The 18,411-nt window shown below is 54.3% G+C and overlaps 1 protein-coding gene across 2 annotated transcripts in view; it reads left to right on the forward strand.

The window, feature by feature from the left end:
- Nucleotides 1-5,853: 5,853 nt before the first annotated feature.
- Nucleotides 5,854-18,411, forward strand: part of SRGAP1 (SLIT-ROBO Rho GTPase activating protein 1) — a 182,542-nt gene continuing 169,984 nt past the window's right edge. For both annotated transcript variants that reach the window (XM_037515107.2, XM_037515108.2), the window contains exon 1: nucleotides 5,854-5,949. In XM_037515107.2, coding sequence (XP_037371004.1) covers nucleotides 5,883-5,949 — 67 coding nt within the window. In that variant the 5' untranslated portion in view covers nucleotides 5,854-5,882. The remainder of the gene's footprint in view (nucleotides 5,950-18,411) is intronic.

An 18,411-nucleotide genomic window follows, 5' to 3' on the forward strand; every position in this document is an offset into this window, starting at 1 on the left:
TCCCTGGTGGCGCAGCGGTTGAGCGCTGGACTGTGAAGCTGCCCGCAGCCTCTGCAGCGCCAGTTTGATCCCCGGCCGCCGGCGAGGGTCCCACATGGCGCGCAGACGCCTCCTGCTGTGCCTGCTGCTCCCCTCAGCAGTGTCCTTCGGTCCTTCTGCCTGCTCTGCTCCCCGCTCTGGCTCTGGTGAATCCTCTCACCCTCCTGCGCTTCTGACTGTCCCCAGTGCTTGTATAAATAAATAAATCTTAATAAAATAAAATAAAATATCCACTGCCAAAGTCTGACAGCAAGAAGGGGAGGAATGTGTCATTCCTGTAAATAAGTGCCAGGATATCTGTGCCCCTGGTGCCATGAACCTGGTTATCAGCGTTGACCCCACAGTACTAATCCACTGCTGAGTCCCGCAAATGAATTGCAGCTGCCATTTCTTGCCTAACTCTGGCTGTTTTCCTCTGAGTAACAATACCACCGTGTTTGTTTCCGTGTGAGGGATGGGGTTTAACACTTTCATCAGGATGGGCTCATCGAATATTCATAGGCTGCTTATATTGTGCAGCAGCCGCATGAAGCGCCGTAGTAGGATTTCAAATCAGAAAATAGAACTGATGAGAAGACTATTATGTGTGGGTGTGTGGAAGTTATGAATGTGAGATGAAACAAAGCAAATTCTATTTTAATAATGATTTGTGTAAAATGGAAACAGGTGATTTTGAGCAGATGGCTAAATATATTCTAAAGCAATTTTATTCAAAGGAAATGAAGGATATTTTAAAGCCCAATTTATTTTGGCTTTAAATAGTTTTCTTGAAAATCAGAGATGAATTGGGGGGTGGGAGCTTAATTATACAATTGAGCATTTTAGAAGAATCATTCGTTGTATTGTTCTCTTTGGCTTAGCCTCTCCCGACTACCTTTACTTCCTGACGGCGCCTTCTTGTTCACCTTCCTCTCCCGTCTCTTGTCAGTCGCGCCTGCATTGGCCCCTCCAGGATCATCTAAACTCACCTTTATTGTTTCGTTCTACCGCCTCCCTGCCAGAGACAGGGCATCAGAATGTACTTGGCAGGTTCTTTCAACAATTTTTCTTTACTACCCCTCTTCCAGAAAGGGAGAATAACTATTTATATGCCCCCTTTTCTCAGGCTGTTTTTAGATTATGGGCCAACTTTCTCTTCAAATACTGACCCCGGCCTATTGACCGACCTCCAGCAAACTGCGCTGGGCTGATCCAGCCTGCGCGTGAGTGGGTTTCTCTGGATTTAGACCTGGTTCCACTGACCTCCCCCACAGATGTGTCCATGGCTTTACTGTTGAAGTTTTATTTATTTATTTATTTATTCTTTTTTTTTTTTAATTTTTTTAAAATAAATTTTATTTTTATATTCCCCATACAATTGCAACCCCCTTATTTTGACCCCAATCCCTCCCCTCCCCGCCCCCCACCCCCCACTGTTGAAGTTTTAGACTCACCAAAGTGTGTGAGGCTTATTGGGTTGACTCATGTGACATTGTCAACTTTATGACAAAAATGATCAAATATCAGCCATGTCACATCGTTCCGTTTAATAGACGCTCAGTAAATATCAGTGGATTAAACTGAATCAATTATGGAAATCATTCTATAAACAATTTGAGATAGTATATGGGAAATGCAGACACAGTAAACCAATAAACTGCAAGACCCATTATACACAGAGACATTCTCAACGAACACAGACGGTTCAAACAAGGAGGTCAATAAGAGACCGATAGCCGCGGTAGAAGGCCCTCCACAATTGCACTGGTTTTTCCACAAACTGGACTTTAACTTTCTGTACCAAAGTAATCATGACAAGAACAAGAACGACCAACATTTATTTAGCACTTACTATGTGGCTGGCTTGGTACTAAGTGCTTAAATGCTTTATACACACTGCACTTAATTTCCACCACAAGCCTGTTAGTGTCAGCAGGCCGAAGGGCACCTCAAACCCCCCCAAACCCGCCTTCTTTAAATGGGCTCTGCCATGCACTGCATCAAGACAAAGCGTACTCCAGTGCGTGAGGCCTTGCGAGGAAGGAGCTCAGATAGAACTGGTGGGCCACAGAGAGCAGAGAAACCATATTGTTTCCAAACGAAGCCCCCGAAGTCACTCGACCCCTCGTGGGATCAGGCAAGGGTGACCCAAAGCAGGGCCACGCGGACCTGAAAGCTGCCCCCGTCTAAGTCGCCTCCTGGTGGGGCGATGGGAACGGGCAGAAGGAGAGCCAGGCACGTGTGCAGGGAAAGAGCTAAATCAAACCACGAATCAAGGTAAAGGCTGCCGTGGTCAGCCTCCCCACGGGTCTCTCCGGGGCGACTGTCTCGAGTTTTCTCTCTCTGCGCCCTGCAAGTCCCTGGCACAGGGGAATGTGGGGCGGTCCTGAAGGGGAACAAGGTGGATCCTACGTAGGAGAGACCTCATTCTCGGGGGCTCCAAATTTCTCACAGCGTGCCCCCAAAGTGAGAGTGTGTCAGGGGCGCAGGAGGCTGGAGGGGCACAGCGCAGGCAGCCACCCTTGTTTTAGAGCGAAGAAGGCAGCTACCAGCAGGTGGAGCAAAGTCCCAGCCGTGGAGAAGGGCCAGCTCCCCAGCCCTGGCCGCGACACCCTGGCTTCCCCGGCCTGGGGTCTCCGTCGCTGTGCGGGGACAGGGCTCGAGCTGGGCAGATGAGGCGAGCCAGAGGCAGAACCGAACATTGCAGCAGCCCCCGGGGGGCAGGAGGTAGGGAAAGCCATGGACGCAGGTGCTGGACTTTCTGAGCCCCAGATTTCAGTCTGAGGAATGAGGACCGAAGTGTTCGCCTCGCAGGGCTGCGGCAGCCGCTTGCCACACGGCTGGGACCGTCTTCAAGGACAAGGAAACAGTGACTCCCCGATGTCGAGATGTCCACATTTTTTTTTAAAAAAAAAACCAGTTGATTGAGCTCCAGGATAAATCAAGGCTGGGTAGGAGACGGCCCCTATTTTTTAAATGACTTTCTTTTGGAAAAAAACTACAATCGAGGTAATAATGTCCATCGAAACATTCAGGAGGCAACTAAAAGGGGAAACGTGCGTTTATTCCCAGGTGCAGAGAGGAAAGGAAACATCAACAGGCAAAGCGGAGAAGGGGTGGCCCGCGCTGACACCCCAGGGGCTCTGGGCTGCGCCGCGGTGGCCGCCTCTGCCCTCGGGCCACAATCCGTCGGTCTCGAGCTCCCTGGTCCAGGGGACCGCTCGGCCACGGCCGGGCTCTGTCACCCAGAGCGGTCGCTCCTGCGCGGAGGCCTTCAGGAGAGGGACGCGGCGCCCGCGGGCGGGGCGGGCCTGGGGGACCTGCGGAGCGGCTGGCGGACACCCCGGGCCCTGGGCCTGCGCGAGCGCCTCGCGGGCTGGTCTCGGGGCGGACACTCCCGGGAGCCGGGCGCGCTTCACAGACGGGGCGGCTGAGGCCGGGGAGGCGCGTGACTGTCGCCCGTGCACCCACCCAGGACGGCGCAGACTGGGGCGCACGCTGGTCACCCCGCCTTGGCTCACGCTGGCCACCCCGCCTTGGCGCACGCCGGCCACCCCGCCTTGGCGCATGCTGGCCACCCCCCCTTGGCGCACGCCGGCCACCCCCCCTTGGCGCACGCCGGCCACCCGCCCTTGGCGCACGCCGGCCACCCCCCCTTGGCGCATGCCGGCCACCCGCCCTTGGCGCACGCCGGCCACCCCCCCTTGGCGCACGCCGGCCACCCCCCCTTGGCGCACGCTGGCCACCCGCCCTTGGCGCACGCCGGCCACCCCCCCTTGGCGCACGCCGGCCACACCCCCCTTGGCGCACGCCGGCCACCCCCCTTGGCGCATGCTGGTCACCCCGCCTTGGCGCACGCCGGCCACCCCCCTTGGCGCACGCCGGCCACCCGCCCTTGGCGCACGCCGGCCACCCCCCTTGGCGCACGCCGGCCACCCCCCCTTGGCGCATGCTGGCCACCCGCCCTTGGCGCACGCCGGCCACCCCCCCTTGGCGCATGCTGGTCACCCCGCCTTGGCGCACGCCGGCCACCCGCCCTTGGCGCACGCCGGCCACCCCCCCTTGGCGCATGCTGGCCACCCCCCCTTGGCTCGCTCCTGCCACCGCGGTCGTGTCCTGGCTGGGCCGGCAACTCGAGCGAGCAGCCCCCCGCGGCTGGGGCTCCCTCAGGTGAGAAATAAGTGACCCGCAGCAGCGCCGGCCGCAGCGGCCGCAGCCCGGTGACCCGCCTGTCCCGGGAGCCGCGGCGCCCACAGGCTGGGCCTGAGCTCAGCGCCAAGGGCCGCTCCCTGGTGTCCCCCCCGCCCTCCCCAGCTCTGCTCCTTATTCTGGGTGGCCCCCCCACTCTGGCACGAGACGGGTCCACATGCGACTAGGGCACTCAGGGGTCCAGGCGCACCCTGTGTGGCAAATGGGGGGGCCTTTGAAGTAATGAAGAAACTCTTCCCCACACCCCGCCCCGCAGCTGTGCAGGGAGAGACTTGGGGGGCATCACAAGCTGCGCGGCACCGGCCGTTGGAAAGTCACACGTTCGGGTGTTTTCCGTCCAGCAGAGCGGGGTTCCCGGGGGGCTCCTTGTAACCCTCTGCAAAGCGCCCCAGGGCGGAGGCGCCTCCCCCCACTGCAGGCCGCGCCCCCTCCAGGGAGGCTCCCGACCACACGTCCCTCACCCCGACTTACACACCACCCCCAGACCTGTCTCCCCAGACCTCTCCTGCGGTGCATTTTCCTTTCTGGGGCTCCCCAAAGGGGGGAGCGCCCTCTCGCCCCACGGGACGGCTGCGGGTCTGCGTCCGCCCACAGCCCCCTGGCCGGGCGTCGGGGCGGGTCCGTGGGGGGCGAGGCCGCAGCCTCGGGGCGCGGAGGGGGGGCCGGGGCAGGGCCCCGGGGTCACCGTGCGCCCCACAGCCCGAGGATGTCCTGGTGACCCCCGCCCCCCATATCCCGCTCACGAGTGGGGACACCCGGGTCCAGGCTGGTGTTTTCTCCACCCCGTTGAAGAGCTTTGCCCCCCGGTTTCCAACGCCCGGACCTTCCGGAGTCCGCGCCCGCCTGGTCCGCGTCTTGGGGTCACATCTCCTGTCGCGGAGACGCGTAACCCCGGCTCCCCCCACGAGCTCTGGGAGGGCCGGACCCCGGCCGAGCACCCCACCCCGGGGTGGAACTTTCCAGGCACTGGGGGTTCCGGGGAGATGGGAGGCGGGAGGGGGCGTGCGGGGAGCCCCAGGGGGTTCCCCAGTGGGGGGGCGCGGGGAGGCTGGGCTGGGGGCGTGGGGCTCAGGGAGCCCCGGCTTGAGGTATTGGGGGGCCCGGGGAGCCCCCGCGGGGGGCGGGGGCGTCGCCGGGCTGGGCGGGGGGCCGGGCCGGGGTGGCCACCGGCGTCCACCTCAGGCCCGGCCGGGGGCCTCGCGCGGGGCGGGGCGCGGGGGGGCGCGGGGGGCGCCGCCGAAGCCCGTGCACCCCCAGCGCGCGAGGCCCCCGCGGGCGCCGGGCGGGCCGGGCTGGGGCGCGGGCGGCCTGCGGGGGGCAGCAGCGGGCGGCGGCGGGCAGGGCCGCGAGCGGAGGCCCCGGCGGCGCCGGCTCCGGAGCCCTCAAGTCGCGGGGCGCGCCCAGGACGAGCTCCCGCCCGCCCGCCCGCCCGCCGGACCCCGCGCCGCGCCCCGACGCCCGCCCGCCCGCCGGGAGGACCCGCCGCGCCCCGGCCCCGCGCCCCGCGCCCGCCCCGCCCGCGCCGGACGATGGAGGGGGGCCCCCGCGCGCGCCCCGCGCCCGCCCCGCGGCCCTAGAGGAGGCGCCGCCGCCCATGGAGCCCGCGCGCGGGGCGCAGTAGCCGAGCAGGGCCCGGGCCCGCGCCCCCGCCGAGGATGTCCGCGCCCGCGCGAGGCCGCAGGGACAAAGAGATCGTCGCCGAGTACGAGAGCCAAGTCAAGGGTGAGGCCCGCCCCGGGGCGCGGGGCCGGGCGGGGCCGGCGCGGGGTTGGGGCGCGGGGGCCGCGCGGGGGGCGGGCGGGGGTCCGGGGCGCGGGGGCCGGGGCGCGGGGGCCGGGCGGGGGGCGGGAGGGCGCCCCGGCCGCGCGCGAGCGGGTCCCGGCACCCCCGGAGCGGCGAGCCGGCGGCCGCGGCTGAGCCTCTCGGACTCGCGGGGTCCTGCGCCCCGCGCCCTAGCCCCCCTTATTCTTTGTGAATGACACCGCCCCCCCCGCTGTGTTTGGGGGCGTCGCTGCTCCGAGGGGCGCCCCGCGCGGCCGGAGACCCGCGAGCACGGGGAGGGTAGACGTTTGCGCTGTTCACGACGGGTGTGCTGGGCGGACGCCCCCTTTTGTCACATAGCCCCCCAAAACCTGGCAGTTCAGCCGAGCAGGGACGAGTGGACCCCGCCCCCCTGAGGGCGCGTCCGCGCGGGCTCTGTGTTCGCGGGAGCCTGGGGGTTGGGGCGCGGGGGGACGGGGGGGGGGGGGGCTCCCCTCGGGCGTCTCCACCTGCGGCGCCGGCGGCTGGAAGACTCGATCCCCCTCGCGGGCCCGCGGCGCCGGCGGGGGGGGGGGCGCGCCCCACGTCGCTTGCGGCCCCTCGCCGGGAGCCGGGGGTGGGGGGCGCCGCGCTGCACTCGCGGAGCGTCCAGGGCAGGGTCGGGGGATACCCCCGTGGACACCTGCGCGGGGCCGCGCCCCGCCGGAGGGGCTGGGGGAGGCGCCCGGCTCTGCGCCCCGAGACCCGCCGAGCAGCCCGCGCGCCCTCCGCGTGGCCGAGCTGGAAAGGGCCGGGGTCCCGCGACGGCCGGGGACCCTCTGTCTCCCGGAGGCCGGGGCGCGCGCAGGGATGGGGCGCGGGGCCGCGGGGCGCAGCCCAGCACTGCTCAGGACGCAGACTCGGGGCCCCGGGGGTTCCCGCTGGGAGGGGCGCGGGCGAGCCCCGCGGGGACGCCGTCCCCCTGGAGGGGGGGGCGCGGGAGGGACGCGCGTTTCTCCTCCTCGCGGGCCAGACGCGGCCGGTTACCTCCCCGGGGGGCAGCGCCCCTCCCCTCGCCGGCCCTCCCGGCAGTTTCCCCGGCTCCTTGGGGCCTCCGGGCCTGGGGTGCGCGATTCTGTCCCTGGGGTGCCCGATCCTGCCCGGGGTGCCCGGGGCCCTGATATCAGAGACACTTCCAAGTGCTCAGCGAGCTCGTCCTGCCACAAGGTCCTTTGCCCCCACCAAGCCCTCGTCCGGAAAGTCCCCCGGGGTCACTGTCCGCGGTGTGGGTGCTGCGCGCAGGTCACTCCTCCAGGGCGCCAGGCCTCGGCGGGGCAGCGGGGACACGGGGGTGCGGCCGTGCCCGCTGTCTCCGCCCAGCCCCGCGATGATGAACCTGGTGCAGATTATGTTGGGGACAGAACTCCCTCCCCGGGAAGTGACCTCTCTCCCCCCAGCCTCTCTCTGCTTCGCGGTCTCGTCTCTCCACCACCGCCCCCCCTTGTCTCTGTCTCCCTCTCGGGGTCCCGCAGCTCGGCGACTCCTTCCCGACCTGCCAGCCGGGCTCCTCAGGGGCCAGCCGGGCTCCCCAGGGCCTGCCTGCGGGCTGTGGCTGCCTCCTCTGCCGCTCTGACCCGAAGGGCTGTGTCCCCATGCGGGCCTGGGAGCGGGGCAGACCCCGCAGGACGCGGTGGCCCCGCTCAGGCCCCTGGTCTAGGCGGCGCGAGCAGGGTGCAGGCAGGGTGCAGGCAGGGTGCAGGCAGGGTGCAGGCAGGCGGGACTTCGGTTTTGTTTCTTTCCCGAGTCCCTCTGGGTGAGACTCTTGCGGCCTCGTGTTTAAAGATGTGGATCCAGAACCAACAGCTCTTAGCTCCAGCCAGCGTGTCCTCCTCGACAGGCAGAAGAGCCGGGGCCTGTTTGTTGCTGACGGGGAGCCGGGCTGTTGGGGGCTGGCGGGAAGACACGGTCTGTCCCCAGGGGGTGAAGGCATTTGTCTGGGCCTCTCGGGGGACCTAGACGTGTGGGTGATTTCAAGAGTCATTTTTTATTTAAGTGATTTCTGTGAACCGTCTGGCCTGGAACCGCACACTCTGGAGTAGAGTCTTATGTTGCCCCCACTTCCCGGGGGCCAGCCACACAGGACAATTTCTGAGACAACGGTTAGCTCTACAGGAAAGATCCAGAAGTGGGATTTTGCCACTGGCTGCTTGCACATGTTTTCAGGACAGACTTCATGGGGCTCTGCTCACTCGTGAAAGGACCGTCCCCGCCTAATAACGTTTCACTGGGTTCCTGTAGCATCCGCAGCTTTCGGACGAGTCTAGTCAAATGTAACCTGTCGGGCGAGTCATTCAGCTGGACTTTGGGTTTTGGGTTTTTCCTATAAGATAAGGAGCTTGGATTGTCTTAGTCCTGAGGGTCTTGGGGTCGAATCGGAGGCCTCATGTTACTTCATATTAATCACTTAGTCAAATTTATTTTGAAGCTTTTTACATTTTCTCGCGACCGCCTTGTTTTGGGGGAATCATCTGTTTTCACTTTTTTTCATAATGAACTTACAAATGTATCCTTTGCACGCTCAGGGAATTATAATGTAATGCAAAAGAACATGCAGAAAAATAATAAAAACCATGTCCAGAAAAACAGAGCACAGAATTGGGCCGCAGGGAGAGCGGGCGGTGACGCAGGTGGGTACAGACGAGACAGACTCCCGGCAAGGACGCAAGGACCCCAAATAATCACTGGACAGGCGTGTTTACGGTAGGAGGAGAAAGACTGTTTCGGGGATGTTGGTCAACTTCCCAGAGATGGAGAATGCAGAGAAACGAATCTCGTGTTTGCGTGGGCCTTTGAAAAAGCGAGCTTGTCTGGGAACGTCCATGAAGCACACGCCCGTTGACTCTACTGCTTGATAGAATCCCCGGCAAAGGCTCCGCAGGGGAAAAGGTCCGAACAAGAAGCTAACAGAAGGTTGGTGTGGGGACTGCCTGTGGAAGTTAGTGACCTGTGTCATTCTGCAGCAAAAATAAAAAATAGTGCTTCGCGCACCGGAGCCAACAGAATCAAAAGATGCCCCTGAGGCAGAGCTCATGGGTGAGCGGGTGAGCTTGTTTTTAAAAATGCTGTTCGTTGCTAAGAATCGACAGCGATGACTTGTCTTATTTTCCTGAGGATAATCTCGTAGTCACCTGCAGGCCTCGCGTGCAGGACGTGTCAGGAAAGCTGTTGTTCCTCGACCGCTCTGCGGCCCGAGACACTCCGTAGCCGGGGGCCGTGGGGAAGGCTAAGTCGGTTTGCTCTGACCCGGTGGCACGCAGCAGGAGTCCGTGGGGGGCAAAGTGCTGTCGCCACTAATATGGAACCTGTGCCTGCATTTAATGCCTCTCATCTAAGGTAGAAGAGAAAACAGGCGCCGTTCAATTGTGAATTAAAACCTTATAGTGACAAGTGCCTTTAAGCATTTCCTGTCCAGCCCGCTCGTGGCGAGGAGCTTCATGACAGAGGGAAACAAGTCATTCACCCTACCCGGGACAAGAACCCGGGTCACCTGCTCTTTCGGGAGCCATGGTTTGCTTTTGATTCCTCAGGAGGTGGAGTCGGGGCTGGATCACCACACCCCCCCGGACTTTGCCTTCCTGGAGGAATATACAGCTGGATGGAAGCAAGCATAGTCAATCCAGTCCACTAATAGGAGGGGTTCGTTAAATTGATTAACTGTAACTAAACTGTTTTTTCCACCAGGATCCTTTCAAGAGGCCACAAAGCCCAGGCAGCACCCACGGGGTGTCTTTAAGATCAAGAGAAACAATGGGAACGTTTACAAATGTAACGTGCTTGGGATTTTTGGTCAGATTAGTTGCAGCGACTGTACACTCCCTTTCCTACTGCCCAGACTGTTTGTTTCCTAGAACTTCAGTATATACTCATGTGTGTAGATGCTGTACACATTATAGCTACATAGTACAGCTGTGTCCTCCATCTTCTTAGCTATATTTTAGTATCTTCAACGAGATACTGATGTGGCTTCCTGCAGCACAGTGAGGGCTGGAAGATGCCCTCCCTCCCCGTCGCCTGCGCTGGCTGCTCTCCCTCTGTGAGGCCTGAGGCCCAGATCCTCAACCCTGGTCCAGGCTGGAGAGTCTGGACTGACTCCTTCCCCGTGCTCCCGTCTGTCGCTGCAATTCCTGCAGCTGAGGAGACAGAAGAGGGAGTGAACATGACGTCTGACCGCTCGTTCTGTCTCTGTTTTAGTAGTCTGAAGGCAGGAGTTGGGAAGAGAGAAGTTGCTGGCAGGTATTTTTAGTTATTTGGAAGGTGAGTGTGTTAGCTCCAGGTTGTTTCCGAGCTCAGGAGGGCCATGACTGCCTCTCTGCGGGTGTCGCAGGACGGAAGTGGAAGTGCTGAGGTGCAGAAGCCTGGCTTAGTCATCCCCCCTGCGCTAATTAGATGTGTGACCACTAAGAGCCAGTGTCTTTATCTGTAAAATGGAGGTGAGGCTCGGACTTCCCTCTTTGTGTTTGTGAGGCTTCAGAGAGACAATTTGTGGGCAGCTCTCCTCAGACTTGGCACATAACACGTGGTCAATGAAAGTTAGTCATTGTTATCTGCTTAATTTTGGTTTTCTTTGCGCTGTAACTGCTGCTTGTTACATTCTGATTTGGGGTAGATCACCCAGTGGGCGAAGCTTGACGCATCCCACAGAGGGCTGTGGACTTGGAGAGTGGCCTTTCACCGCGGGGTTAGAAAGAGAATGTCATTGGCAAACCAGCTCCTTTTAATGTGACTTTTATCCCGTGTTATTAATTTTCATCCAAGTGCAAGTAAGAGAGCCTGAAAGCACCTTTCCAGGTGTGTTTGCTTGTTTTAAATTTTGTCTGTGGTCAGGGATGCTGTGTGGACAATGAAAACCCATCGTCCGGTCAAGGGGCTTGAGTTGTCTGTGGTGACAAGGATTCTGTGGCATCAGATAAAGCCTCTGACCTAATTCCCTGGTCTGAGGAAATTATTTTTGTTTAAAGTCAGTGTAGAAGCGAAAATTTCAGTAATAACTGAAAACTTGCTTCTGCCTCCTTAGCAAGTGCTGTGACCTTGGCGGCTGAACGAGGGTTCATTGAGGCCGCGCAGAAAGCCCTTGGAGAGTAAAAAGTACTGGACCTGCCCTTCCCTCACCTCTTAGGACAAGGCGTCATTAAACATTTATTGAATGAATAATCATTTGCGTTGCTATTTCTTTGTGATATAAATTAACAGGGTGATCGTTCAAAATTAGGTCAACGCAAAGAGTGTGCAACCGCTTTGGACAGCCACGCGCGGAAGCCGCCTCAACGCCCAGCTGGCGGGGACGCCAGATGCCACCGAGGAAGGTCGCCGGGGGGTGCCGTGGGCATTAACAGTGGCTTTGGAAGAGCACTATGTATGGGGAAATAACAATCACTGAAAAAAGAGCACGGAAGAAGAGTGGCAGCGTAAGCGAAAGTCATCGCGGCAGCCGTCGCGGGTCGCGGTCATGGAGCCCGAGGGTGTTCAGGACTGTTCGGGGCTGAGGTTCCCTGTTCTGGAAAACACTCTGTACAAACCAATATCTTAGTTAAGATCAGGACTAAACTGGGGATATGATCCTAGTTCTTTTGAAATAGATGATCTTTGTCTTGATTCTGTTGGGGAAAGTATCCCTTGATATCTGTCGACAGAGCTCTACATGCACACGCCAGGCCATAAAGTGTGGGGGGAGAACCTTCTGGCTATTTTCCCTGCCTGGTCTAAGTTTTCCTTCCTGCACTTTGACCATGACATATCCTGCTCCTGGTAGATTTCCTGGTTTCATGCAGGAACCTCACTCTGCGCTCCAGGGTGGAGACGAGCAAGATAAATCCACTGTTTAGTCTCTGGATTGAAGCCTCCGCTCATCAGATTTATCTGCAGGACAATTACTAACTTCTTGTTTGCTTATAGGGCAATTATATGTTTGGTTTTTCTTGCTTTTAGTTCTGCTGGGGTGTGTGTGTGTGTGTGTGTGTGTGTGTTATGAAAGTACTCACTTTTTTTTGGGGGAGGGTGATATATACATACAGGGGGTACAGAAAATGATGGTAATTAAATAATAATAGAATGAATATCTATTTAACAGGGTTTTAATATAGCATACATACTATCCTCTTGTTTTCTTTAATTTTATGACAGTTTTATGATTTTCTTTATGGATTTGATGTGTGTTCTATTCATATATCATGAATATAGAACCATTTGAACACTTACTGGACTTTGCGATGTTATGGAGGAATTGATATTAATTTTAAAAACTGAAATCAAAATAGTATTTTGGCATCTGTAATAAATCTTTATTTTTCAAATGTACATGCTGAAGTATGTGTGGGTGAAATGATGTCTCAGATTTGCTTCAAAATAATTTGGTGGAAGGGCCTCCCCTGGTGGCGCAGCGGTTGAGCTCTGGGCTGTGAAGCTGCCCGCAGCCTCTGCAGCGCCAGTTCGATCCCTGGTCACCAGCGAGGGTCCCACATGGCGCGCAGACCTCTCCTGCCGCCCGCTGCTCCCCTCAGCAGTGTCCTTCAGTCCTTCTGCCTGCCCTGCTCCCCGCTCTGGCTCTGGTGAATTCTCTCACCCTCCTGCGCTTCTGACTGTACCCAGTGCTCGTATAAATAAATAAATAAATAAATCTTTAATAAAAAAATTTGGTGGAAGAAGGCAGCAGGGGAATCAGATAAAATAAGGTTGGTCATGAATGGATAACAACTGAGGACATGGGGTTCATTATATGCTCCTTACTTTTCTGTACATTTAAAATTTTCCCTGATAAAAACAATTGAAGTGTGTATTCTGTGACTTCCACTTTTTTCTCCCAATATTATAATAGTAAGATTGTTCTACGTGAAGGTGTTCTCCTGGTGTGCAGTATTCCAGCAGGTGAGAATATTGCAGGCTGTTTGTTCATTCTGTGTGACTTCTGGATTATTTGTGTTTTTTGCCATCATGAATGGTATGAGATGCTATAGGAGTCTCCTGGTGCGTATGAGCTTAGCGGTGCTCGCTGGGTGTAGGCAACGTCATTCAACTCTACTAAGTAATGTCAGACTGTCCTCAAAGTGCTTGATATTTATACTCTCAGCAGCCATGGAAGAGAATTCCACATTCCTTAAGATAAAGACTAAATATAGATTTAGTTCTCTTGAAATATGTGATCATTACTTTGGTTCCCTTTGGCAAATTATCCCTTCTTTAAAAGTTGATCTGATAGCGACTTATATCTTGACCAGAGCTTCACGTGTGCATGAATCTCTTTCTGGACTTTGTTGGGTTTCATTGGTTAATTTATAGATTCTTGGATCAATACTACACGGTTTTACTGATGATAGCTTGATTACCAGTCCATTTGGTAGGCCAAGTCCACCAGCCTTATTCTCTTTCAGAAGTATCCTGGTGATCTTAGCCCTTCTCCAAATACACTTCAGAATCAGTTTGCCATACATGGGGAGCCCTTTGACATTGAGATTGAAACTGCATGAATATAACATCAATTAGAGGATGATTGGCATGTATATAAAAATAGCTTTTCTTACCTGTGACTATTTCCTCGTTTTTATTTAGTTTTTAAATGTTCATAGATCTCTCTTCAAAATGTTTTCCAATTGTTTCTAATCTTTAGAAATCCTGTTTTTTTTTTTTTGCATATTGGTCTCATTTTCAACTACTTTGCTAATCTATTAGTTTATCTTTTTCTTAAAAAATCTTATTTGCAAATAGACTTTTATTTTCTCCTTTATAAAACTTATAGCTTTATTTTTCTTGTTTTTTTCCATGGGCAGAATTTTGAACACAACATTAATAAAAATGGTGACATTGGCATTCTTTTGATCTGAAATTAAAGGGAATGCTTTCAAGTCCCTCCTCCCTTAAAGAAGGATGTTTTTTAAAAAGTTTAAATAGATACTTTTCATCAGATAAAGTCTCTTGCATTCTTTGTTGACTTGAAGTTTTAATCATTAATAGACAGTTGAATATTATCTTTTTTCTTTTTGCCTCTATTGTTATATCTTTTTTCTCCTTTAGTCTAACACTAGGAAATATTGGATTTCCTAAATATTAACTCATCTGGGAGTTCCAGAATTAAACCTGTTTTCATTGCTATGTTACCTATATGGTCTGATTATACTGATTTTTTGAAATTACTTTTCTTGACAAGATTTTCTTTGACTATGCAAAGAATTATAAAAGTCTTAAAAATTTAAGATTCTATGTAAGGATATGATTGGATTCAGTTGGCCAGTATTTAGCTTAGGGTTTTTGTCTCTAAATTCTTGACTGTAACAGGTCTATAGTTTTCCCTTTTGATAATGGGAAAATGGGAACCCTTGTTTGGGTTCATATCTACAATCACAGGATGTGTTAGAGTCTTGCTTCTTTTGCTTACTTAGTAGCAAAAGAATCACTATAGCTTACTTAGTAGCTATAGAATTATTTACTTCTTATTCTCCCACAATTCTGATAAGTTATATATTTTTTTAGAAATTTGCCCAATTTTGTAAATTTTCAAATGTGTTTACATAGTGTTGATGATAGTATACTCTTAAAAATATGAACTAATCTGTATTGAATTTAAAATACTTTTGCCTTATCCCTTTTTTAAGTTAGAGACAGTTTATTCATTTTTATTCTTTGCTGCTATAGGCACCTAAGGCAATAATCAATACTTGTGATAATTTCATTTTAGTTATATTAACTGCATCTCATAAGTGTTGACCTGCTAAGTTTATTAGAATTAAGTTCTAAGCATTTTAAAATTCTTATAATGATTTTTTTTTCTTTGACCCATGGAGTATATAAGAGGATGTCTTTACCTTAAAAAGTACCTATGTGGGGCTATTTAATTTATCTTTTTAAAATAGTAATTCCATTGTGATCTGAGAGTAATAGTATTGAAAGCAGCTGGGGATTGTTGTGTCCTCTTACAATTCTCTGCATGAGTTTGCATCAGATTGGATCATTGATGCTTAAATGTTTAGTAGAATTTACAAATTTTCTGATTTACTGACACAGAATTGTTTATAGTGTCCTCTTATCTTTTTAATCTCTGCAGCATCTGCAGTTGTGATGCCTCCGTCTATTAATAACAATCATCTGTGAGCTCTCTCCCCTCCCCCTCTGGCTGACCTTGCCAGCAGCCATAGACGTAAAAATGTTTATCAGTCTGTAAGTTCTTATTTATTTTCCTAGCTTTTATTTTTCTTTTCTAATGTAAATTTGTAACGTAATAAAAATTCCTCTGAATATTGCTTTGCCTGCATTCTGAAAATATTTATATGTTTCATTTTCATTTTGGTTTTCCATATTTCTCATTTCCGTTATGATTTTTTTTCCCCTGTGACTCATGGTCTACTTAAGTATGTTTTAAATTTTCCAAATGTACAGTTATTTCAGCTATCGCATTGTTGCGGATTTCTAACTTCACTTTATTGTCCTTGTAGAATATAGTCTGATTATGCGGATCTTTTGAAAAATTTTTGACAAGGTTGTTTTTCTAGGACGATGAGCTTTAATGGCTCCGTTTTCTGGCTCGTCCCATCTTTCTCCCTTTGCTTTCTGTCTCTCGGTGGCACTCGCTGTCACGGGATCTATTGTAGATTGACTTTATCTTGATTGGGTTCTTTCTAAATCCCTGCTTACATGAAAGCAGATGGTGTGATTAAATCATATTTTTAAAATATTTATCCAGCATTTTAGTTTGCCCAGGAGGTCTGTACACCGGTCTCTAAGAAAATTCACTATTCTATAGGAAATTGAAGGCTAATTCCCAGGTTTTTTTTCCCTGAGCCCATCAAAACATAATGATTTGTCCAGTGCTGAGTTCTATTTCCGCAAGAGACTTCCTATAATATATATGAAGTCATTATCGTTACTATGGGAAGAATAAATCTGCATTTCTTGTTCTGTAAAGAATGACAGGTTTCTTCTCCTGACCATCTAGAATGATGTTTATAATCTAAGATCCACACTTTGTATTTATGTATCTACATCTTCCTCTCCAAATACACACACATACACACATACATGCTCAGACACACCTACATACAGGAGAGTAAATAATTTGCACTAACATTTTAAAGTTCTTCCAACATAGCTTTGCCTCTGTACATGGAAAAATCCACGATACAGGATGAAAATGAAGTGTGGGTCACTGAAAGTTTCAATTATGTCGGAGCATAAAAACATCCACACGCGTCTGAGTAAATCTCGTCACTGTCGTGAATCATTCAGAGTTTGGTTCTTCACTCTCGTCGCTTGCAGGTGACAACTTTCCTTTGCTGCTACTTCCATGCTCGCCCTTGCACCTCTCTCCTGCTCCCCAGCTTGTCTCTCCTGCTCCCCAGCTTCCTGTGGAGCCCTCAGGTAACCTGGGCTCTGGAGGCAGCCTCCTGCAGGCGTCTTGGCATAACTGCCGAATAGCTGAGCCGGTGCGAGGAGCATCAGCAGAGGTTCCAGCAGCTCTGCAAATGCCTCCTGTCCTAGTTCTTGAGCTGTCGCCTCCTGTCTCCATCCTCAGTGGATGGTGAAAGACCTCTGCACTTTGCCCTTACCTCTGCGGCTCTGAAGGTGTGGTTTGCAAAAACACTTCCCTCCCCCAGTTCTTCAGGAACTGAGACTGAACAATAGGTGTCTGTTTCCCTTAAATCAGACAGTTTTCACTTCTGAGGACGTCGGAATTCCAGCCTGTGTGAAACTAGCTTGTTTTTTAAAATGTAACTAAGCTCCAACCATTACTTACGAGGAGAGGGGGTAGGATGAAGTCAGCCTCCATCTTGTGTTGCATGTGCCTCTTGTGTTGCATGTGCTGTGACTACGTTGCCTATTTTGAGGCCTTGTTGGCGCAGCTCACAGAATTTCTCCTGAAAGGATCCGAGAGGGCTGCCCTCGTGTTCATCTTGAGTGTCTGCAGTTACCCGCCCCCAAGTCCCAGGAGAGTCTGGAACTGGAGCCAAAGGCCCCATCACAGCTTTAGAACTAAGTGCTGCCCACGCCCTCTCCGGAGAGCAGGGGGGGCAGGGGTGAAAGGGGAGGTGCAGGCGGCAGCACTGGCGAGGACAGGCCCCTTTCCCGGCCACCCTGGCGCTGTGGGTTGGCTTTCCCTCCGTCACCCAGTCGAGTCTCCTTTCTTCCCGTCATGGCACGAGTGGACACGTTCCTTGCTAACGCTGTGGCACAGAGTGGGTCCATTTTGAGAATTTAGAGAAGAGAATTTAGCGTCTGTGTCCCTGAGATGGAGTTTTCTGAGTACAGCATCCAAGAGGACGCAAGCGAATGTGTCTCGCATGGGCCCCTCCATCTGGAAGAGCGCTCCGACGGCAACGGTGCCAAAAACGTTTATGGGAACCCTGCGGTGTGTCGCCCAAAATCTGCGCTTGAAGATTTCCAGGCTGTTGTCCCTTGAGTTTTGATCATACTCAGCGCCCTGCGCTGTGCAGAAACGTGACCTGCAGGGAACGCTGGCTGCGGGGACACCGCGCTCCTGCAGGCCCGGCGGGCCCTGTCTCCGGCCAGGTCTGCGCCTCCAGCCGGCTGGGGATGGAGGGGCGGGACGCGCGGGGAGCTCTGTGAGGAGGGCAGCAGTAAGAGTCATTCTGTGGTCTGCGGGTCTCTGGGCATTTCTGACAGTCTCCCCATGCCATGTCCGTGTCCCCAAACCCGCAACTCTGCGCCGAGCGCGCCCGCACATGGCTCTGGCCCGCAGCCGGGTCCTGTGACGTGGCCCGCGCGTGGCAGGCCGCCGGGGCTGGGTTGTGGCTCAGCTCCTTCCCAGCTGCGTGTCTGGGGGCAGGTTCCCTGCTGGCGGGTCTCGCTTGTCTGTGCGATGGAGACCACCGTCTCCACGACCACGGCCGAGCTCTGCCCCAGAGCACGGGGGAGACGGGCTTTGACTAACTCGCCAGCGCTCTCCTGAGCTCGGGCTCTGCAGGGAGCACTGATGACTGATGAAGCTCAGGTACAGAAGACGGAGCAGCCGGGCGAGTCCGAGGAGGTGGACGGGCAGGAAAGGTGAGGGGCCAGAGAGGAGAGGAACGCGAGGCAGCAGTGAAGACCATGTGAATAGAACACGGACTCTCAGCTCTGAAGCACTTCGAGGAAAACAAATTTTCTCTTTTTAAAAATCCCACTCATCATTTTCATTATTACAAAAATCCTGTTAGCTAGATTTCAAAATTGGCCAGACCAGCCGGGCATTCCCGGGTGGCCGGGGGTGTGTGCCCGGCGGCGCTGGTGCTGGTGCTCGTGTCCGTCGTGTCTGTGACTTTTCTCTGCACGCGCGCACTCGGGGCACGGATTTGCTGTTGTCGCTCCACCCTGTGCCACCAGCCCAGGGCTGCTCGGGGCTGGCCCGCCGCCCGTGCCCGCCGGGGAAGGGGAAGGTGACCGTCGCTCTGCCCCGGGCCCGCT

Source organism: Talpa occidentalis, unplaced genomic scaffold (genome assembly GCF_014898055.3).
Source record: "Talpa occidentalis isolate TD23 unplaced genomic scaffold, MPIMG_talOcc4v2.1 talOcc4.16, whole genome shotgun sequence".
Classification (NCBI taxonomy): Eukaryota; Metazoa; Chordata; class Mammalia; order Eulipotyphla; family Talpidae; genus Talpa; species Talpa occidentalis.